This window comes from Catharus ustulatus, chromosome 21 (genome assembly GCF_009819885.2).
Source record: "Catharus ustulatus isolate bCatUst1 chromosome 21, bCatUst1.pri.v2, whole genome shotgun sequence".
NCBI lineage: Eukaryota > Metazoa > Chordata > Aves > Passeriformes > Turdidae > Catharus > Catharus ustulatus.
This window is the reverse complement of record NC_046241.1, coordinates 5,589,821-5,610,238: the sequence shown is the minus strand read 5'-3', so window position 1 is coordinate 5,610,238 and position 20,418 is coordinate 5,589,821. Positions and strand designations below refer to the sequence as shown.

General features: G+C 39.8%; 1 protein-coding gene across 4 annotated transcripts in view; it reads right to left on the bottom strand.

Moving 5' to 3' along the window:
- Positions 1 to 19,449, bottom strand: part of SPTAN1 (spectrin alpha, non-erythrocytic 1) — a 42,405-nt gene extending 22,956 nt beyond the window's left edge. For all 4 annotated transcript variants that reach the window (XM_033077476.1, XM_033077479.1, XM_033077477.1 and 1 more), the window contains exons 1-22: positions 19,402 to 19,449; positions 14,213 to 14,452; positions 13,470 to 13,595; positions 12,023 to 12,163; positions 10,896 to 11,042; positions 10,218 to 10,351; positions 9,379 to 9,523; positions 9,132 to 9,286; positions 7,758 to 7,893; positions 7,230 to 7,331; positions 6,858 to 6,995; positions 6,317 to 6,427; positions 5,794 to 5,871; positions 5,464 to 5,619; positions 4,910 to 5,114; positions 4,610 to 4,791; positions 4,102 to 4,345; positions 3,672 to 3,794; positions 2,741 to 2,958; positions 1,914 to 2,006; positions 1,431 to 1,565; positions 876 to 1,024 (exon numbers count right to left, since the gene is read on the bottom strand). In XM_033077476.1, the coding sequence (XP_032933367.1) occupies positions 876 to 1,024; positions 1,431 to 1,565; positions 1,914 to 2,006; positions 2,741 to 2,958; positions 3,672 to 3,794; positions 4,102 to 4,345; positions 4,610 to 4,791; positions 4,910 to 5,114; positions 5,464 to 5,619; positions 5,794 to 5,871; positions 6,317 to 6,427; positions 6,858 to 6,995; positions 7,230 to 7,331; positions 7,758 to 7,893; positions 9,132 to 9,286; positions 9,379 to 9,523; positions 10,218 to 10,351; positions 10,896 to 11,042; positions 12,023 to 12,163; positions 13,470 to 13,595; positions 14,213 to 14,452; positions 19,402 to 19,434 (3,191 nt within the window). In that variant the 5' untranslated portion in view covers positions 19,435 to 19,449. The remainder of the gene's footprint in view (positions 1 to 875; positions 1,025 to 1,430; positions 1,566 to 1,913; positions 2,007 to 2,740; positions 2,959 to 3,671; positions 3,795 to 4,101; positions 4,346 to 4,609; positions 4,792 to 4,909; positions 5,115 to 5,463; positions 5,620 to 5,793; positions 5,872 to 6,316; positions 6,428 to 6,857; positions 6,996 to 7,229; positions 7,332 to 7,757; positions 7,894 to 9,131; positions 9,287 to 9,378; positions 9,524 to 10,217; positions 10,352 to 10,895; positions 11,043 to 12,022; positions 12,164 to 13,469; positions 13,596 to 14,212; positions 14,453 to 19,401) is intronic.
- Positions 19,450 to 20,418: the final 969 nt, after the last annotated feature.

Genomic DNA, 20,418 nt, shown 5'->3' with positions numbered 1-20,418 from the left:
TGATTTTAATTTTTTTAATTCTAGAGCTAAGGCTAGTAATTATTGCATGGCACTGTAATAACTGATGACTCAACACAACTGAGTGGGAGGAAATTCTCACACAGAACAACAGTGTAGCTGTGCAGATGGGAGTACACAGAAAACTTTCAGCTTTGGCTTTCAAGCAGCTTGATAAGATGAGCCAGCACTCACAGCTATCACCCCCAGCCCTTGCTTGAATTAATCTCCAGACACCATGTGCTTTAAGAAGGCCATTACCAAGTGGCTTTGCAGTTTTCTGTTTGCAATGATATGCTGCTCTTTTAAAAAAGACGATAAAAATTGAAAAAAAATAAGAGAGGGACACACTTTAGCTCCCATAATGGCAACAAATATTGGCACCACATTTCAGAAAAAAAAGTGATGAGCTAGCAGCAAAGTAGCCCCAGCTCATAAGGAGGGCACCTCCAGAGGCAGCCCTACATAGGGAGAACACTGTACTTCGTGGAATCAAATTTTAGAAAGCTTTTAAAAACAATCACACATTAAGAAGTGACAACTACATATACAAGAGTTGCTTAGGACATATATAACTCACAAACAAGTTTAAGTAGTTAGGTACAACAGCAAAAGGAACACATACAATACTCAAGTCAGACAGTAAGTTGAGCTCTAGTGTCATGAGTTTAACAGTTAAGAATGGGAAAAGCAACAAGAAATTCTAGAGTAGGAATAAAACAACTGAATCTGGTGCCTCTGGCAAAGGAGGCCCTTGTTTTGCTCCAATTAATTACTCCCTAGTGTAAGAAGCATTAACCTAAGCTGCTGGCAATCTGTGAAGCAAAGGCCAAGCCAGCTAATACTGGCAGTGTCATATCTCATCAGTTAGATCTTACTGGTTGTCGATTTGCTCCTGCCGCAGTGCGATGCTGCCCTGCTCCTCCAGGAGGTTCTCTCGGGATGCAGACTGGGCAGGATCCAGTTTTTTCACATAGGCAGCTGGCACAAATCCCTGGCGGTCATTGACTTCCACCTTCCACCAGTCCTGGAAGCAAAAGAACCACAAAGCAACCACTGTGAAGCCATCATCAAGCATAAAAACGCTGGGCAACTGAATGCTGCAAATCAGAGACTTCTGTTAACACAAGGGAGCCAGTGATGCTCTCAATGGTTTGCTCTTGTTATAGGGATCACTTCAAACAAAACATCTTTTGAAGACAGAGATCTTATTCCCATATCTCCCCTTGTATTTGGCCCAAAATTCCTCCACATCAGGGAATTAAAGTTCTCACAGACATGTGCCCAGTCTTGGAAAAGCAGGCAGCTGTAGAGGAGTGATGGAAATGAAGAGGTTCAGCAGAATTATGGAACAGGGACACAGGCTAAACCAAACAAAACACACAGCACTGAGGGAGCCAAGCAGGGCAGCAAAGCAGGAGGCCAGAACCCACCTTGTTGGTGCTGTTGAGTAAGGTGAGGATATCTCCTTTCTTCATTGTCACCTCCCGGGGACTCTTCTCCTGGTAATCATAGAGTGCCAGAACGAGCTCCTTTCCAGTTTCATCATCTGTGGGAGCAACTTGTTGCTAAAAAAAAAAAAAAAAAGCACAGGAAAAATGAGATGTTCCATATTTATTGTAATCAGTGTTGTTATCCTTCAGCTTTAGTTGTTATACTTCAGCCTTAGTTAAAGCTACTGTAGAGTCAGTTTAGGTGCTGTCTGGGCTCCAACCCTGAGAACCACCACATTAAATAGTTTTATTTCAAAACAATACAGTTGTTTTATGATTATAAAAACAGACTGCTTTTTTTTTTTTAAGAAAAATCAAGCACAGTCTGCAATAACTTCTCAAAACCAACAACCATTATTGATCTTTGTTTTTACCTTTTGCTGACCCATGAATTTTAGGTACATGATTAGCATCTTTCCTTACCCTGCATGACTGGGCCTGTTCCCTCAATGCCTGGATGCTGCTGCCATAAGCAGAGAGATCAGACATCAAAGCTTCATGTTTCTTCAGAAGAGCCTGAAAGTGGAAAATACCAACATGCACACCTTGCCATTTTACAAATATGCCTCTGCTTAAAATATAAATTTTGACTCCATACAAAGGGAACGTGGGTTTTTCCGAGCTGCCAGCCTTGTGACTCTCACAGGAATAATCACTTCTATTTATTCACAGGCTAGATAGTGGTCCTAATGCTTCTGGTGCTTTGCCTCCACCTTATCTCAGCAACATTCTTTTGTTCTGACCAGAAATAACTGTCTCCAGAGTGATATGGGTAAGTTTAAAGTGTGCCTTTAAACTGCACTTCATGTTGATAAAATGTCAGTCAGCACTGCCTGGGACATGGTGTTTGACTGCAGAATCATAGCAATAAAACAAAACCAGACAAAAAAAATTATTTCCAGACTAATGAACTGCTGAAAACTAGACTCAAACTGAAATGCTCATCCCATGAGGAATTTGCTGATATTATTTTCATTATACTTAAACAAACAAAACCCTGTAAAAGAATGAATAGAGGTAAAGCTTCCTCATAGTTGGTTTAATATACTGAGCAGCAGAATTTCATGTGCAATAGCAACTAAGACACAGGAAAATATGTCATCTTTTGACTAAGAGCCAAAATCTTGCTTGATGCAAGAATCTGCCCTCTTTGTTAAGAACCTTGAAATTATCATAGCTCATTTTTTTATCAGTGGACAAATCCTCACTGTACTTATGCAAAACTGATTTAAAAAGCAAATCTCAAATACCTCAGCAGAGTCTTCATCTTTCCCATAGTCTGTACTGCCTACAATGGGCTCCTTTTCCCTCATCCAGGATTCAGCCTCATTAGCATCAGCAAAGTACTGCTGAGCCTGCAGGGAATCCTCCAGGTCCTGCCGACGCTGAGACGCTTTGGCTTTCAGAGAGTCCCACTTCTGGTTTAGCTCGTTCAGTTTGATTTTCACATCCTCAGCTGCAAAGTGTCCTATGGAACAGGAGTAGAGGGAACTGAAGGACTTCAGCAGACAAAACCAACAGACATTAAAAGATTACTTGTAAATCTTCAAAGTCACAAAAATTATACCAATTTAAAGCCTACTTAGGCTAGAATTATAAAAACATAACTCAGCTGGTCCTTCTGCCTCAGACTGGAAAACACTGAACCTGTCAATTCAGCTGTACTAGCATATCTTAATCATTAGGAATAAAATGAGACACATCATAACATTTCTGTGATGAAACAGAAAAGGTCATCTCTGTCCAGAATTCTGGCATCAGACAAATATTATTTCAGACCTGTAGAATTGTTTTTTTGGTATTTTCATGTTAAAAACACCCAGTCAGAAATAAAGATACCTATTTATCTAGAAGCAAGAATTACTGTCTTTGTAGAGAATCCTCTCCCACACCATGATTATGCACCTCTGATAGAACCCTTTAACAGATTTAATTATAGAGAGTAAATAAAATAGGCACAAAATTGCTAAATAAGTGTTCATCAAGAGTAGACAGAGATCTGTCAAAATTATGACAGGTTCCCATCTAGGAACCTATTTTTATTTTCAGGTGAAATGATGACCAGTTCATCCTGCTAGCAAGTACCTGCCTATTATCAGGATAAAATCAGGCAATAATTTGTAACTGTGCTGGGTCAGAGAACAGAAGACTGTGCCAGAGTTTAAAAATATTGAGACATACCTTCTTCCACCATGGCATTTCCCTTCTGTGTGACTGCTTTAATGCGAGGCTCATGGCCTGCAATTTCTGCCTGCAAAGCCTGGTGCTTCTTGAGCAGGTTCTGGACACCAATTAAGTCCTTGCCTGAAAGATACAAAATAATTAATCAGCTAAATCAGTCATTAGATGAAACAAAAATTTCAAGGCAGCTGCAGCCAGACAAGCTTGCACACAGAGAACTCTAACAATGAAGACAGAGCACTATGGAAACTATATTTATATTATATTAAATACTGGAATTATATAACAGACTCAGAGGCAAATATGTAACTCTGGGCAACATTAATTACACCAAACAGCTTTGAAACCTTCAAGGCATGTTCTATAAAGATACAATTTATAACAGAGCAATTCTGACATCTAAATCCTAGAGATAACAGGATGGACCAACCTCTGTTTGTTGAAGCTGCAATAGGTTCTTTTTCCCTAATCCAGGTCTCTTCATCCTCAATGTCACGGAAAAGCTGCTGCAGGCGAAGAGAATCCGCGAGTTTCTGCTTGCGAGCCACCATGGGGTCCTTCAGAGCTTCATAACGAGCCACCAAAGCTTCTTGTTTCTTCTTGATATTGTCAGCATCAAAGTGGCCAGCCTCCTGGAACTGCCGTGCCTGGATGGTAATGCCATCGATCCGATCCTAAAATTCATCCAGCAACAGCATTAGGTCAGAATTTCTGTGAGTGAGAAGTTCATTTCTATTAAAGCTATAAATTTATTATTTTAGACACATACAAGTTATGTTTCAGTTGAAAATTATTTTTGATAACTAAACCATAAAACCCAAAGCTAAAAAAATTATTAAAAACCAGACCTGCTAAGGTATCTCACTGAGCATATCTGAAAATAGCATCTTCTGAGTGAACAAATCTGAAAAGGCAGGAATAACAATTATTTCCCTTACCTGATGGGCAGCAACATCTGCCTCTAACAGCGCGTGTTTCTTCTGAAGATTCTGAACATTAGTAAGATCTTTTCCATAATCATCAGAAGCCAAGTGTCCTTCTACTTCATACAGCCAGAGCTCAATGTCCTCCACGTTGCGATTAAACTGCTGCTGCTGATTGGCTTCTCGCAGTTTTATACCTGAGAGATGCGCAACAGGACAAGGTAAATCAAGTGGAAACTGAACTTAACTCACTTTCTGTCTTCTCCCAGCTAAACTCTCTAGAAATTTGCCCATCTTCTTCTGAGCAATTCATACCTTTGAGCTCAGTGGCCTCCAGAAGTTTCTTCCACAAGCTGATGACTTCATTCATGCGAGTTGCCACCTCATCGGATGCGTAGTGCTTGACATCAATCAGCTTCTGGCCAGCTTTCTCCAGGGCATCAATTCGACTCTGGTTAGCAGACAGCTCTGCTTCAAAAGCCTGGTGTTTCTGAACTTTACCTTGCAAGTTTGATGGATCCTACAGATGAAGAAAGAAATAGAATATTCCAATACAAAATCAGTACCCAAAGGTCTCTGAAGAATTTTTGAAATTGGACTACATTTATAGACATGCTGTGGTGTAATCAGAGGATCTGGTGCCAAAATTACGCCTTAAATCAGAATTCTTAAGCTATTGGATAGGCATGATTACTGCATGATAGGAAAATGCCTCTTGGGGTCAGGAAGAAATGACACAATTCCTTCTGTTGCCATTAATACTACTGACTGTAGGCATCATTTTGGCTGATGCATCATTATCAGCATCATTAGACTGATTAAGCCCAGTACTGCCTTAAAAGCATTCTACCATTCATCTTTGTGTTTACCTTGTAGGCCTCATCAGTTGCAGTTTTCATCTTTTCATTAACCCAACTCTTGAGCTCATCAGAATCTCGGAAAAACTGCTGCAGATGGAAAGAATCTGCCAGCTGAGCGCGGCGGTACATGGCTCTTTCATGGAGGGCATTTCGGCGGCTCAGCAGCTGAAAAAAAAAGAAAGTAAAAGGTTTTTACATTCTTCACGCTCATAAGAGCCACCACTGTACCCCTCTTGGGACAACTCCACTGACTTATCCTATATTGAAGTCAAACCATGTAAAATAATGAAGCAGAGCAAGATTTAAAGTCTACAGTCCAAATGCATTTTGGATACTTACAGCATCTCTGCGTGTAGCAACATCTTCCTTGGCATAGTGGTTATTCTGAATCAACTTAGTAGCAAACTCATCTAATGCCTAGAGGGAAAACAAGTTTCCATTTATTTGGTGTAATAGAAATTGCTCATGCAAATTTGCTTGAAGTTTATCACAGTTAAACTGGCATAATGCCATTAGCAGATCTATCCTTACACCTTTTTCTCTCTGTACCCCCATCCTCTCCATGTGGAGGAGAACAGGTTTTTGACAAATATTCATCCACCTGTGTGCTGGTATGATAAGGAAGCACCAGGTTACCTGGCTCTGAGACAGAAATTGAGCCCTATCCCACACCTTTTCCACTATCTTTCACTTTAGAGAAAATATCTGTTATTTAGAGCTAATACATCCCACATAACAGAAGATCATTCTGCAAAGCAAACCCCATCCTTTTCCACCCTCTAGCAGTGTCTCTTCCCCAGTCAATAAATGCCCTTGTTTCACTTCTTGTCCATTTAGTGATAACCTAATATCAATGTCTTACTGTGATTTTCTCCTCTTGGGCACTTAAGGATTTCTCAAAGTCTTCATGCTTCTTTAGAAGAGCCTCCACACTGTCCAGAGAATCACCAAGGTCTTCATTCAGCAGAAATGCCTGAAGTAAGGACACAAACACATTATTATGTTTCCATACTCAGCTGCTCTAAGTGAGCTCAAGCACAGTCAGGGATATTTCCTGCCATATGTTATTACTGAAAGGTAAGATGGCATACTGGCATGGTGTTTGCTTTATGCTTCTAACAGCCAGTAATTCTTTTTAGGTTTTTATTCAACCAGTATTTTACAAGAGTTAACACACACAAAAGCCACATCAAGCCCACTTGTCACAGCTCATAGTTTCAGCATTAGATGGAAACAGCCATTGCACCATTTCAGGCAGTCAGACAAATAACTCTGCACAGCACCCACTCACTTGTGGGTGTTTGTGGCACTGCCAGCAGGCAATACCAACTGCTTAAGCTTACAGAGGACTACCCAGAAATTAAAGTTCATCATATCTGGAGAATTCAAAGACATGCACTCACTTCTTGTTTGCTCATCCAGTTGTCAACTTGTTCAGTGTCTCTGTAGAACAGCTGCAGGTCCATGCACTGCTCATACTGCTGTCTGCGGAGCTCCCACAGCTCCAGCAAGGCAGACCTTTCATCTGAGAGGATGGTCAGCTAACCATTTGGGAAGAGAAATACATAAAAATTTTATTTAACATTCCAGATTATTTCCATCTCACTGTAAAATCAAACTGTGACTCTAAAGAAGTGGTTAGCACTGAATTGAAAATGACCTTCTGTGTAAACAATGAAATCTCCACTTCCTGATGTGATTGACCATCCTTTTAAATTAAGGGGACACAGAAGAAAGAGACAAAATTCTTCTAGGAATTCTTGCTCTCAACTTACCTTTTCTTTAACTTCATCAGAAGCATAGTGCCCAGCAGAGAGCAAAGCCTGGCCTGACTCATCAGCAGATTTGAAGCTGTCTTCATGGGCATCAATTTCTCCCTAGAGAAGGAGATGTGAAAAAGCTGTTACCAAAATTTATCTTAGCATAGAGTGTCAGAATTACCTTACAATGTAAACAACGTAGGTATAAATTCCTACATTAAAATGAAAATAAAAGTTTGAGATGTATTCTTTCTACTTAATTACAGGAATTCCTCATGATGGAGTTCTAAAACAGTTGTTAGTCCAACTGGCTGCTATCAGGCTATTGTTAAATAAAATATTATCATAAGCATTCTTAAATACTCAGTAATTAGTATATACCTGCCATCTAGAAACAATTAAAAATATTAAATCAGGACAGCAATCTAGTACTGAGTTAGTTCCATATCAAAGCATTCCAGTGCTACAAGACTGACTCAGAGACTGTGCTAGACGTACAAATCAGAGGGCTGCTGACTGGATTTGGCTGTATAACCACTCTACCTTATGTTCCTGATGTCTGTCTAGAAGGGCTTCTGCCCCAGCCACATCATTGGCAAGTTCATCAGCATTTATCAGAGCCTTCATCTCAGTCACCCAGCTGGTGAGGTCCCGGAAGTCCGCGAGAAAGCGCTGCAGCCTTAGGTAAGTAAAGGGAAAAAATTATTTGGAATCATTAATTTGCAGAGTTTCTCTCCTCTTTCCCCAAAGAAAGGGTTACAAACATAAAAGCTGTTCCTCAGATACAAATAAAACAACACAAAAATGTGCTCAGAATATTAAATAACTAAATATGCTTTCAATCAAAACAGAAGTCTTTTGAAGTTATGAAAATGTTGAGTTCTAAAACAATGTCTCAAAGATATATTTTACATAGAACTTATATAGTAAGTAAAATTAATATTCCTAACCACACACTGAGGACAAGAGAAATCAAAATACAGTTCTTGAGATAATCCACAGGGCTGCTTCCATCACAGCTATAACAGTGTGGGGGGGAGGGAACTGACAGAAAATTTCAACTGCACATGCCTCAGCCTTAAAACAAGCAAACAAATCCTCAAATTCCTTCCAGAATGCCTTCAGCTGTTGCCTTTGGCATATGCTTAACACTTATCAGCAAAAGTGATCAGTTTCTGTTTCCCTTTTACATTTGCTGTTAATTGTTCTGAAGAGACTGTGGTAGGGAAGGTAAAGGAAAAGATTATTTGTGTGGGTCTCCACTGCCAAAAACTCCACATTGTGGGAAGGAACAAAGGGCAGAAAAACAAAACCAGAAAGGATATAAACTAACCACCATATCAGGATTAGTTTGTTTTCAGTATGGCTTCTCAACAGTGATCCAACAGGTTATGTTTCAGAGACCAGGTTAGTATAGACACAAGACTGGATAAAGAAAAATTCCACAGCAAAAAAAGTCCACAGAAACAAGGAACTCATTTGGTCTGGGACAATATATCAAACAACACATCATACTTCAATTTTCATAGAGACTCTTAAAGACTAGAGAACAGATTTGTAATAAAAGTATTAAAAAAGCTTTTTCTTTTCAGCAAAACTGAAACATAGCCAGATAATATACTTCAAAATGCATGTCTCAACTCAGATGATAGCAAATGTCCTAGGACATCACTGTGTCTGTTTTCATAGTTGACCCATACCCAGAGAATGACAAAAAGCTGCAACAATTTTTCAAGCATAGAAATATTTCTTTCACTACAAGTTATCGTAAAATAGAATTTGGTGAACAAGACTGCTCCAAAAACAACAGAATCACTCCAAAATTTTGTAAACTGCACTCCTTTCTTCTCCTTTCAAGAGCTCTCTGTCAAATGTGAAGAAGGAGGGAAGCAGCACTGTCCTGCTGCAGTGACCCACCTGTAGGAGTCGTTGAGGCGAGCGTGCCTCTCTGCTGCCAGGGTCCGGATCTGCTCCCAGTTGGCAATGAGCTCCTCCCGCTTCACTTGAATTTGGGAAGCGTTTATCGGGTGAGACTGCTGCAAACGGTCAGCTTCTGCACACAGGGCCTTCACCTAAAGCCAGGCACAAACTGGGAGTGAGCTTCCAGCCTTTTACAAGCTGGTTAGCTCGTTTAAACTATAGGTAAATACATCTCACAGGGTACCTTATCTTCCAGAGCTGCCAGGTCTCTTTCCAGGCCTTCGTGCTTGCGCAGCAATGCCTGCACACTGGCTAAGTCTCTGCCAAAATCATCTGAGGCCATCAACTGCCCTTTCTCCTTAATCCAGCTGATTGTTTCATCCACATCCCTTCAAAACAAAGCACAAATTGAAAGCAGTTTGTCTTGTATGGAAAAAGGAAGGAAGGAAGCAGGATGTATTCCCATACATGTGTCAGAGGTACTGGCATACAAACCCATATATATAAACACTGCAGCCAACTACAAACATCCTTTAGAACACAAATAAATAGACTTTCTTTGCCTCCCAAGAAATTCTGAAGCATTTTAACAGGCCACTGTCACCAGATGCAAATCAGGAATTACAGCACCACTGAGTACTGCCATGAAGTGGATCCATTTCTCACTCTGGACCCTTCTCCAACTTAACTACAGCAAATCTCAAAATGCTGTAATGGAGATGAGAATAGAAAGACATTGCTCAAAGTCTTCAGAACAATTAGGCTGCCATCCAATTAAAAAAGCACACCCCATTTAAGGCTCATCTAGGACAGGACTGGGGAAAAAAAGCCCTCAGAAGAAAGGAGAGCAACACTGCCATTAGCAGGAATTAACAAAACTGCCAAATTCTGAAAAGCTCCATCAGAATGACCATTCTAACGTAACTGTAGAACAACGAGGTCTTAATTCAGCAAGTCATGCAGAAGAGCAAGGCAATGCCACAGGAGACAGTAGCTCTTCTCACACTACTGTGTGCAGCTGAATGCATCATTAAACACCCACACAAGGGTTACATCATTCAGCAGATCCAGCCAAGTTCATACCTGTTGAAACGCTGAACTTCAGCTGCCCCAAAGAGTTTTCCTTGCCTCTGAAGGGCAAGTCCCTTAAGACGCTGCCAGCTTGCATTTACTTCATCTTGTTTGGACTTTATCAGATCCTCTTCAGGGTGTGTTTCCTGGCAAGCAAAGGAATAATGCTATTTTCATATGTTCTTTGGTTTTACATTCATTGACAAAACACTGCTGGTCTTCAAGAGATCAATTTATAATTACTGCCCTTTCCAGATGATCACCCAATTCAATAGTTTCCCTGAAATTTCACTGTGCAAACATTCAATACTCTTGTAGTGTTTTCCCTATATACTAATTAGCCCATGGGAAGAGGGCTGTAAATAGTATCATCTTTTTCCCTGGAATGAAACATTTCCTGCCCTGTCTCCATCCTTGATCAGGCCCCACATAACAAACTAGAAGAGATATTAAATCTCCTTGTCCAAGGAAAATAAATTTAAACCTAATATGACAGTTTCTCTTACTAATGACAATTCTCCATATTTTCAGGAACATTCCCAGATGGGGCAGATATTCAGGCTGTTCAGCAAAAGAACAAGGGAATTAAATCCTGACCCCAAACCACAGGGGAAAGAGGGGAAGTTACAGACAAATGTTTGCTGTGATAACTGACTTGCCAAGAGATTTTCAACACCCATAAATGCTTACCTGGATAAGTTTGCCAGCAAACTGGTTCACTTCATTTACTCTTTCCTCATGAGCTGCAAGGTCTGTCTGGAACTCTTCAAACTTCTTTTGCAAAACTTCAACATGCTCTAAGTCCTGTCCAAGCTCTTCTGATGTCACTATTGCTTCCTAATACATTGAAAAAAAAAAGTTAATTTCAGTACATCCTATGGGAAATCACTATTTAAAATCGGGAAGTAAACTGTCCTAATTTTCAATAGGTCAAAGACAATCACAGTGTTTAAGGTCAGACTTAAAACTCCAAAGTTTATTCATTAAACTCCATTCCCTGCCCCAACATCTATGCATTATTGCAGAAAACATGCAAGATCACTAAGGGGATTACTTTGTCATCGTCCTTGGTCATATTAATTTTTCAAGTACAAATTCTTAGCACGCAGAGTGACTAGAATTTGTTCCTTTTTACACTGTTTATGGGCATTTGCTGTAGACTTCTGATGCAAGATTTCTGCACAAAAAGTGCACTGTCTGTTCAGTAACAGTTATACAGGGTTTACAGTTTGAACCCAAAACAGCAAACCATCATTTAAAGAAACCAATGTGATTATTTTGTGGCTTTGTTTTCCTTTTGATAGTGTGGTTTGTGGTCTGCTTCCTTAGAGTTCAAAGAATCAAGAGCCAACAGTCATTCTGCAGTTCATACCCTCACAATGCACATCTAAAGATATTCCAATCATTTAGCAACTATCTACACACTGCTTGCTGCTTGGGCTGGCTCCTTTCTGAAACAAATAATTGAAAATATTTATTAAAAAAATATTTGCTTTTACACATTTAAGATTTCCCTTAGAGGAAACTTCAATTTAATTTGTCTTCTCAAATCAAAGAATGAATTGATTATGCCAAAAGTACTCTCCAACACACAGGCTTTCTCTTAGACTAATAACTTTTATTGTGGCTGAAAAAGAACAATAGTAGTTTGCACACACACTGCTGATGCAATGTGAATAACTAAACAAAATGTACAAGTGCCTTTACAAGCTTTCTGAGACTACCTGACCTCCAGCAACTCTATGCTGACAGAAATTTTTCACACAAACACATCAATTTTCCCATCAAGGACACAATAAAGGGAGGTAATTACACACCTTATCATTGATCCAGTCCAAGACATCTTCACATTCCCGTAAATATTGCACCAACTTCTGTGCCTGCAATAATTTCACTCCCTTCTCTCTCATCTTTTCCATCAGTAATTCCCATAGTCGGTGCAGTTCCTGCAGCCGAGTCTGAAACAAAAGGATGTTGTTATTAAAATCTCCTGGCAAAGAAGATGAGATTTATTCCCTTCCTGTCCTTAACAGTAGATTTATTTATTTTTCCTAAATCTTACTTTAGGCAAAGGGTGAGGGACAAACCTCATGATTTCACCTCCAGCAAATAGTTTTCAAATTATGTAAAGTGTTGTAACACAAAACTAGAAATTACTGAACTGAGTATTTAGACAGCTGTTATTAATTAATGAAGCTAAAAAATAGTTATCTTTACATAACTACGAGCCAAACATCTTGAGATAAAATTTGATTTAAATTCCATGCTAATATGAAGTCATAGCAAAATTTGCTGCTCTCCCCTTCAAATGTTCAGTCTTTTACATGAAAGCCAACTACCAGTAAGTGAATCGCATCTTCCTTTGGGAATTTATTCTTAAGACGCAACATTTGTTTCAAGTCAAACTTATGCCATTTCACTTTATTTTAACCACTTCTCAACACTAAGCAGTTAATACATTTAGCTAATATTGTGAAGTGACATGGACATACTAGGAGCAATTACAAGTTTTAATACTGAGTTTCTCTGGTTGCACTTGGCCTTTCAAAACTATTGAGAGCCACTATAAACTTTATAGACAACAAAAAGTAAAACCACACTCCCACACATGCATACAACTTGCAAAACAGGAAAGTAACTGCTCCACCCATTGTCTATAACACTTTGCTCATCAAGACCTGAAACTTGAAAGTCATTCAAGAGAAGCTTTTGAACATCATGGGCGGATACCACTTGATCCACTCAGAAAGTTCAATTAAAGAGGTTTCAAGGGAGGAAAGAGCTCTGAGCACTGCCCAGAAGGATGGTGCAAACTGTCAACCAAGGAAGGAAGGAGACATTGCAAAAACAAGTTGCACTGCAGAGCCACAAGCTTCACCTACTCGTATGTGGGACCCCACTTGGGTGGCTGTGACTATCGGGCGCTGGGCAGTCCGGTACGGCGTGAAGGACTGAACCAGTAAAGGCACGTTAGAATGAAATGCTGAACTTAGCAATTAAATTTGACAATCACTACAAAAACATCTCATCTTTAAACAGTTCTCCTCAGAACCAGATTCAAAAGAAGCTATGAGCTGGGTGTTCATGCAAAGAGAAAATCACCTCTGAGCTGTACAAATACAAATTTCCTTATGATTTCACTAATCAAATATCTGTCGAATTTTCAAGAGAGGTTTTGAATACAGAGTTATCTGTGCAATCTGAACAAAGTGCTTAAGGAAAGGCCTGTAAGAGGGGGGGAGGGAAAAAAGCTTTAAAACTCACTCTTATGGTTTCAGATGCAAAATGGCCTTCATTAATCATCTGATTTCCAGTCTCATCCAGTTTAATGATGGCTCCTGAATTGGCCTGCACCTCAGCTTCAAAGGCTTGGTGCTTCTGCAGCTTCCCCTGAGAGGAAAACATCAAAGAATGCAACTGAGATTTGGTGCAGGGACTCTTCCACATTCCCCAGCAGCAAGATTTTAAGTGTATTTTATACATATTCAGGACTGGCAAACAAGTAATAAAACTGCAGAGCTGAAATCAGTCATATCATGTAGTGGATCAACAGGTGGTTTAAACATCCAAGTTTTAGTTATTTCTTCCTTGTGTTTGCTCTTGCACATGACTGTTCAAACTCCTGAGAACCTGTTAGCTAATTCTATCCACACAAGCTTATTTTCTACAAATATATTTTTTGTGAAAAAATAAGTGATAATTCACATTTATTCACAGAGTTAAGGCATCCAACAAATTCTAGGATTAAACAAAGTTGGTTTTACACTACATTACACTGAGCAACTTCTTCTATGCTGATGTAGCATCTAATCCATTATTAGAAATATTTCAATTACATCAGCAAAAAAGCCAGGCTTTTGAAGAGCACTTTGCAAGGTCATGGGTATTTGCATCCATCTTTCTTCACTCTCAGCTCAAGTTTCATTTCTGTGTTTGTTCTATCCTAGCTGACTTGTAACGCCCTAAAATTAACAGTACAGGAAATATAAAGTGGCAGGAGGACTTGCCTGCAAATTGCTTGGGTCTTTGTAATTTTCATCAGATGCAATCTGCAGTTTCTCTTGGATCCATTTTTCAAGCTCGTCTGCATCACGCTGGAAGAACTGGAATCGATAGGAATCTTCAAGTTTTTGGCGCCTTAGAGAAGAGAGTTCCTTGAACCTGTGGTAACGGTCCAACACTTGCTGACGCCTCTCTTGGATATCTTCTGCCGTTTCCAACACTTTTACACCACTTGGATCCATTTTCTGAAAGCAAAATTAAAACCCCATTATGTTTGTCTTATAAAACATTGGTAGATCAGGAAGAGATCCATGCAGCAATGAAGCCGTTTGTTTAAAATCACACGTGGTTTACTTACAATCTTACTCTGTGTGTGCAGGTATGTGTATAAAATAGAAGCACCATACATATAAATAAAACCACACTTCTAGCAGAAAGTGGTGAAGGAAAATTTACAAAGACATTTAACACCTCTTTGGTTTGGACAAGTATGGCTGCAGTCATATAAAATCTGTGTCATCTCAAACTGTAGCATGCAAGTGTCCAATACACCAGCTAAAAACGTGGGTTTGTGCACAAATATGTGTAGATACAGACACAAAATAAAATACCTCTGTCTGATGCATCTCTTCTTTGTTCTCTCAATTAAAAAAAGTTACAAATCCATCCTGCCACTCTCTACATAACCTTTCAAGAACCAGTAAGAGGCTTCACAGATCTGGCCTTAGACAAGTAAGTCAAGGAGCGTTTTGCTTAACCAATGATCTTGCTCTGACTGAAAATCCTTCCACATTGCTTTATGTACTAAAACCTAATACTGGTACCACAGGCAGCAAAGACCTGACTACTGATCTGCTTCTTCTCTTTTGTATTAAAATCACAATAACCTTTAATTTTCGGTTCCTAAACTTTCAAAAAGCAACTTGACTTTCAGCAAAAGATCTGAGTGCTAGAATAGAACTGTAACACAAATTTTAAAAGTGGAACCATTATTATAATTGAAGTTTGAATATTTAACCACTTATTTAACAACTAACTGCATATCCAGAGGTTGCTGCAACACTCAAAACTCTGTGCCTGAACAATTTTGCAGTTAATATCTTTGTGTACAAGTGTTTACACAAGTCACTCACTTAATGCTTTTCTACCATTAATTCTGCACTCTACAAACTAAAGGAACTTCTCAAGCCTATCACACAGGGAAGAAATCCAGACTAGAACTACAGACTAAAAGGCATGGGGAATCAGTTAAAATATGTCATTAAATATTAAATTGTTATTTAGTCATTAGTTAGCTGCATGCTTTAATTAGACATGTATCTTGCATAATTGTATGGAAAACTCCACAGGTTGGAAAGTGATCTACAGGGCCATGTTTTCCAAGCATTTGTAAAATGACAATCTGATAGAAAGGAACATATGGGGACGAATCCAGACATTCCTGAGCTACCCTTCCAAGTCCCCACCCTGCAGAGGACAGCCGTGCCAGCAGCACTCCCTGCTCCCATGAACTCTGAGCCCCAACTGCACTGCGGCACTTGCAGGAAGGAATGAAATTCAGCTTGGCTTTTTCTTCTACTCATTACTGTCAAAAGAGGGCAAGGAAAAAAACCACCCTGGTGTGTGCAGACTCTGTTACATAAACGAAGTCCAGGTTTTGCCTGGCAGTGCTACCAAAATCTCCACTTGATTAGTGTATCTGAGTATTAAAAGCTCAAACCCCTGAACATAACTCGAGCTCAAGCACAGATATGATTCCCTGAGAAAGCAGCTGTTTTTTCCAGCACTCTTTCAAACAACATTTTTCCTCCAGGAAAGGAAGTTATTGCTAAAAACTTCCTTTCCTGTCCTGTCATGCTGTGTTTGAATCCCAACAACAGTTCTTTTAAACTGCATTGTGTTCTGCAGTAACACAGTGGCAGCTGGTCTAATGTCCTGCATGGCTGGAGCCCCTCTGCTGGGTCTGGTTTTGTGCAGTGCTGGGAGAAAATTAAATCCTGGTCAGTCTCTAGAACACTGTACACTCACTCACTGTACAACTCAACTTGTATTTCAATATTAAAAATAACCTCAGCACAGTAATTTGAAAACATTTTAAATTATTTAATTATTTACATTATTAATCTAGGGAAATATTTAAATTACTTAAATTATCATTTCAAACATTGTTACAATATTGAAAACCAAATGGGAGACCTTCTGTAATTTACCCTGGGAGCTGGTTTGCCTCTCACCAGACAAGCCAGGCAATCTGGCTCCTCTTTTTGCTGGAATTGGTTAAAAGAAAGGCTCCTTTTGTAACTACAGTGGAGCGAGTCAATTGTAAAAGAAGTGCTTTAGTGTAGCAATAATGGACTGTTCTTCCTGCAGCCCCAGCCGACGTCAGCAGTGTCTGTGCTGCCAGAGCCACCAGGGAGCTGGGAACTCAAAAGTCCTGGATGCTGCAGAACAATGCAGTCTCCTTCCCTCCCTCCCTCCCTCCCATGGCATCACCTCCAACTGCAGCACTCCCTGGAGTACCAAACACCCCTCCAAAGACGTTCCCAAAACTTCTTGGTTCAACCACACCCTTTGAAGACACCCAGGATACACCTGTGCACTTGTAAAAGTTGTGCTTTTTGTTTTGAAGGTGAAAAGCCCTGGGATGTGACTGTGCCAGGGTGTCCCCAGATAAACCAGCGTCATCCCTGCGGCCCCGCCCGGCACAGCCGGTGCAGGGCGATAAGGACGGGGCTGGGGGAACTTTCCAGGCCCCAGACAGCAGATCTGGAATGGCCTGGTGACATTTCATTCCTCCTTTCATGTTGTAAGACTGACATTAGGTCGGCTTATGTCTTAAAAAATCAGAAATGCTTCTTCACACTGCACTGTTTTGGTGATATTATTTAAAAAGAAAAAACCCAACCAACCAGCCAACAAAAAGAAGTAGGAAAATTAAGGGAAAAAAACCCAAAACAACAAAACAAACTTATTACCCTCATCCTTCCATCTATGCCTTCCCCAGTCAATACCAATTATACAAAACAGAACACTAAAATATACAACTGCAGGTATTTACAGACACTGCAGTGCAACAACGATGATGTCAGCAACACCATTCAAGTTTGGGAGCAGCGGAATCGAGGTGGGTTCAACAGGAATTACAGCAGGGCACACAGCAGAGCTGTCAGCATTTCCCTTACCAAAACATGTTTTCAGGGATTTAAAAGCACAAATGTGAAACACAGTGCTAGGCAGAAGATTTTAGTGTGTTTTTAAAAGCAATCACATGAAGCTTAAAAAAATTCAACTCCTTTGCCTGAAAAACAATCAGATATCAGTACATAAAGATCTTCAGAAGTAGTAAAATAATCGTCTCTCAAGAAAAGTCCTGATGTGTTTCATATATTCAGCATACATGACCTCAGCAGTAGCCTGCAACAGAAATATTTTCCCTACAAAAACATTCCTGCTTCCCAAGTATGCCCACATGAACAGCTCAATGTGTTTTTTTTATGTTCATCAACATCACACATCGTCAATCTTGTCTAAAGAAGATTTAACTGGTATCAGCTACTCCCTCCTAGGGAACGGGAACAGATTGCTGATCTTTCTTCTCTAAGCAAAAAAAATGGATGTGAAAATAACCTTCAAAAGGACGGAGGGAAAAAAAAACCAAAACCCACACACATTTTCCCCAGTTTTCATTTCTCCCATTCACAGCTCCCTGGAAACACCAGGGAAGAACCAAATCACCATGACTGCCTGGTTAGGGAAGTCCATAAGTACTTGCACTGCTGGAAAATCAAAGAGAACGCTCCTGAAACGTGCACAGCACTGATTCCTGCAAAGGGAGCCTGAGCATGGTGTGTTACAGAGAAGAAACTAAAGGATGCCATATCCTATCCTAGAGATTTAAAACACTATTGGGCAAAATGAATGCCTGGCCTTTTGGTTTTTTGAATTTAACTGTACAAAATAAAGACATTTTAAAGGTTAGACTACATGCAGCAGAACACTGCTCAAATATGCTATTAGGGAAGGTCACCAACAGCCCCAAACTTCCACAAATTCTAAGTCAGAAAAATCAGTCAAGTACTGCAGTACCAAAATAATAAAAATCCAAGATGTGCTGAAGTTGCTGCTTGATGCTGTAGACTCCTACAGTGTAACCACAGCGCAGGTAAAATTCCAGCCCCAAAATTTAAGCAGGTATTGCAGGGACACAGAAACTGTCGCATTAGAAGAAAAAAGAAATGTAAATTGTTTAAACCAAAGTGGTTGCAAAGCTGATTTAGGCTGACAAGAGGGTTTGAGCACTGCCTCGACTATGCATTTTTGAAATATGAAGACAGATAATGACTTGTTCATTTTTAGGCATTTAATCTTAAAATCTCAATTCCACTATTTAAACAAGAACAGTTGAATCTGTCCATCTGAATTTGGTGTCTTTACATAGAAGGGGGTTTTTTAAAATTTGTTTTTGCTTTAACATCAGAGACCTTTGATAAAACTATGCAGGGCTGGCAAGGACTGCACTCTGCTGAGACTCCTGAGAAAGCAAATTACCTTGACTGCATTGCAGAAATGCAGAGTTTACAGGTAATGTAAGATTATATAATTAACCCCAGCGTTTTTCATCCCCACTTTGTTATCTTTTCATTATCATTTTAATTGCAGTATAAACATTTACATCACTCCCATTTCCAAATGAAATCTAGTTGCTTGTGTTCCCCAGCTGAAGTCTGATCCATACATCCTATTTATTTTAACACCACTGAAACAGAAGCATCACTGTAGAAACAGTTACACCACAACAACTCAAGGATTATAAATTTGTGCAAGTGGATGAACAGGAACCAAAGCCAACTCTGAATGCACAATGTTCTCCTCATGGTTGATTTGCAGCTGTTATAAAGAAAAAGATTTTGCTAAAGTATGTTTCAAAATAAAAACCTTTTGGGAAATTAATCAGTATCAAAACCTGATTATATTGAACTATAACTCCTATAATATGTTCACACATCATGCATGACAGACAGAAATTAGGCAACTCAAAAGTATTAAAGGAAAGGCAGACCAGACTCACACTAAGTGCAAATAAAGCATCTGCTGTACAGAATAAAGTCAAACTAGTGGCTTTTGTTACAAACAGGTCACTGCAATAAAGGCAGGCAAGTGTGGCAAGGGCACTTCATGCATTACGGAAAAATACCTGGACTTTGACTTTACGAAACGATGACAACATGATGGAAGAATGTAGAGTCTAAAAGGGAGGGGGAAATCAAGATAACATTCAACTAATGACCAGCATAAGGATATGGCTGATTTTTTTTCTGTCACAGTACCTGTTAATCACTTTCCTTTTGCTTCTTTGTCACATAAAACAATTCGGTGTTAGTGTTATCGGAGCTATTGAAAATTACAGATCCCCTCATGCAAAAAGAAGGTTACAGTATCAACAGGAAAACTCAGTTAAATCAGTACCTACTAACCTTTCCAGTTAGCTCAAAACAAACGAGGAAACTACCATAATCTGAAGGTCAAAACAGAAAGTAAAGCAAGTTATCTGGATTTGGCAAATGACGGTTCTTGCTACAGCATAATCAGGCGTGACGGCTTAATTTGAAGACACAAATTCAATCAGAAGGTTTGGAATGTAAGTTTCTACAAAAATATTGACTTTCAACTGCCACAACAAAAGATAGGTAAGTAGCAGTTGTGACTGAAGGTATTTTTTGAGATGTAGCTGTTAAGAGTGTCCAATCCACTGAATTGTCAGCTGAAAATTTCTTTGCCTTGCCCAACCCCATGGACACGCTGCAATCTCTGCACGGAGAACTGCAGCAGTGTGTGTGCCACGGTGCCTGCTGGGGCTCGGCAGGTCTCTGTGGCATTTGCACAGATTCACCTGTGCCAGCTGCAGCAGGGAGCCAGCACATTCCCCCGTGCTGGATCCATGGCCAGCCAGGAGCACAGCCCGGGCTGAGGTCTCTATCCACGGCATCTGCAGTCTGCTCCACCCCATTCTCCTGCTGCCCACACTCACTCCAGGGACAAATGGAAAAAACAAACTCCCACACTACACTAACAGGCAGAGGAGAAAAGGGAGGAGGAATTTGTATTATTTCCTCTGATAAAGGGAAGTGATCAATTGTCTCCAAAAAGCAATGTATTTATGATTAAAACAGCCACAACCCCACAAATACATTAAATGGGCCAAAAAAGGCAG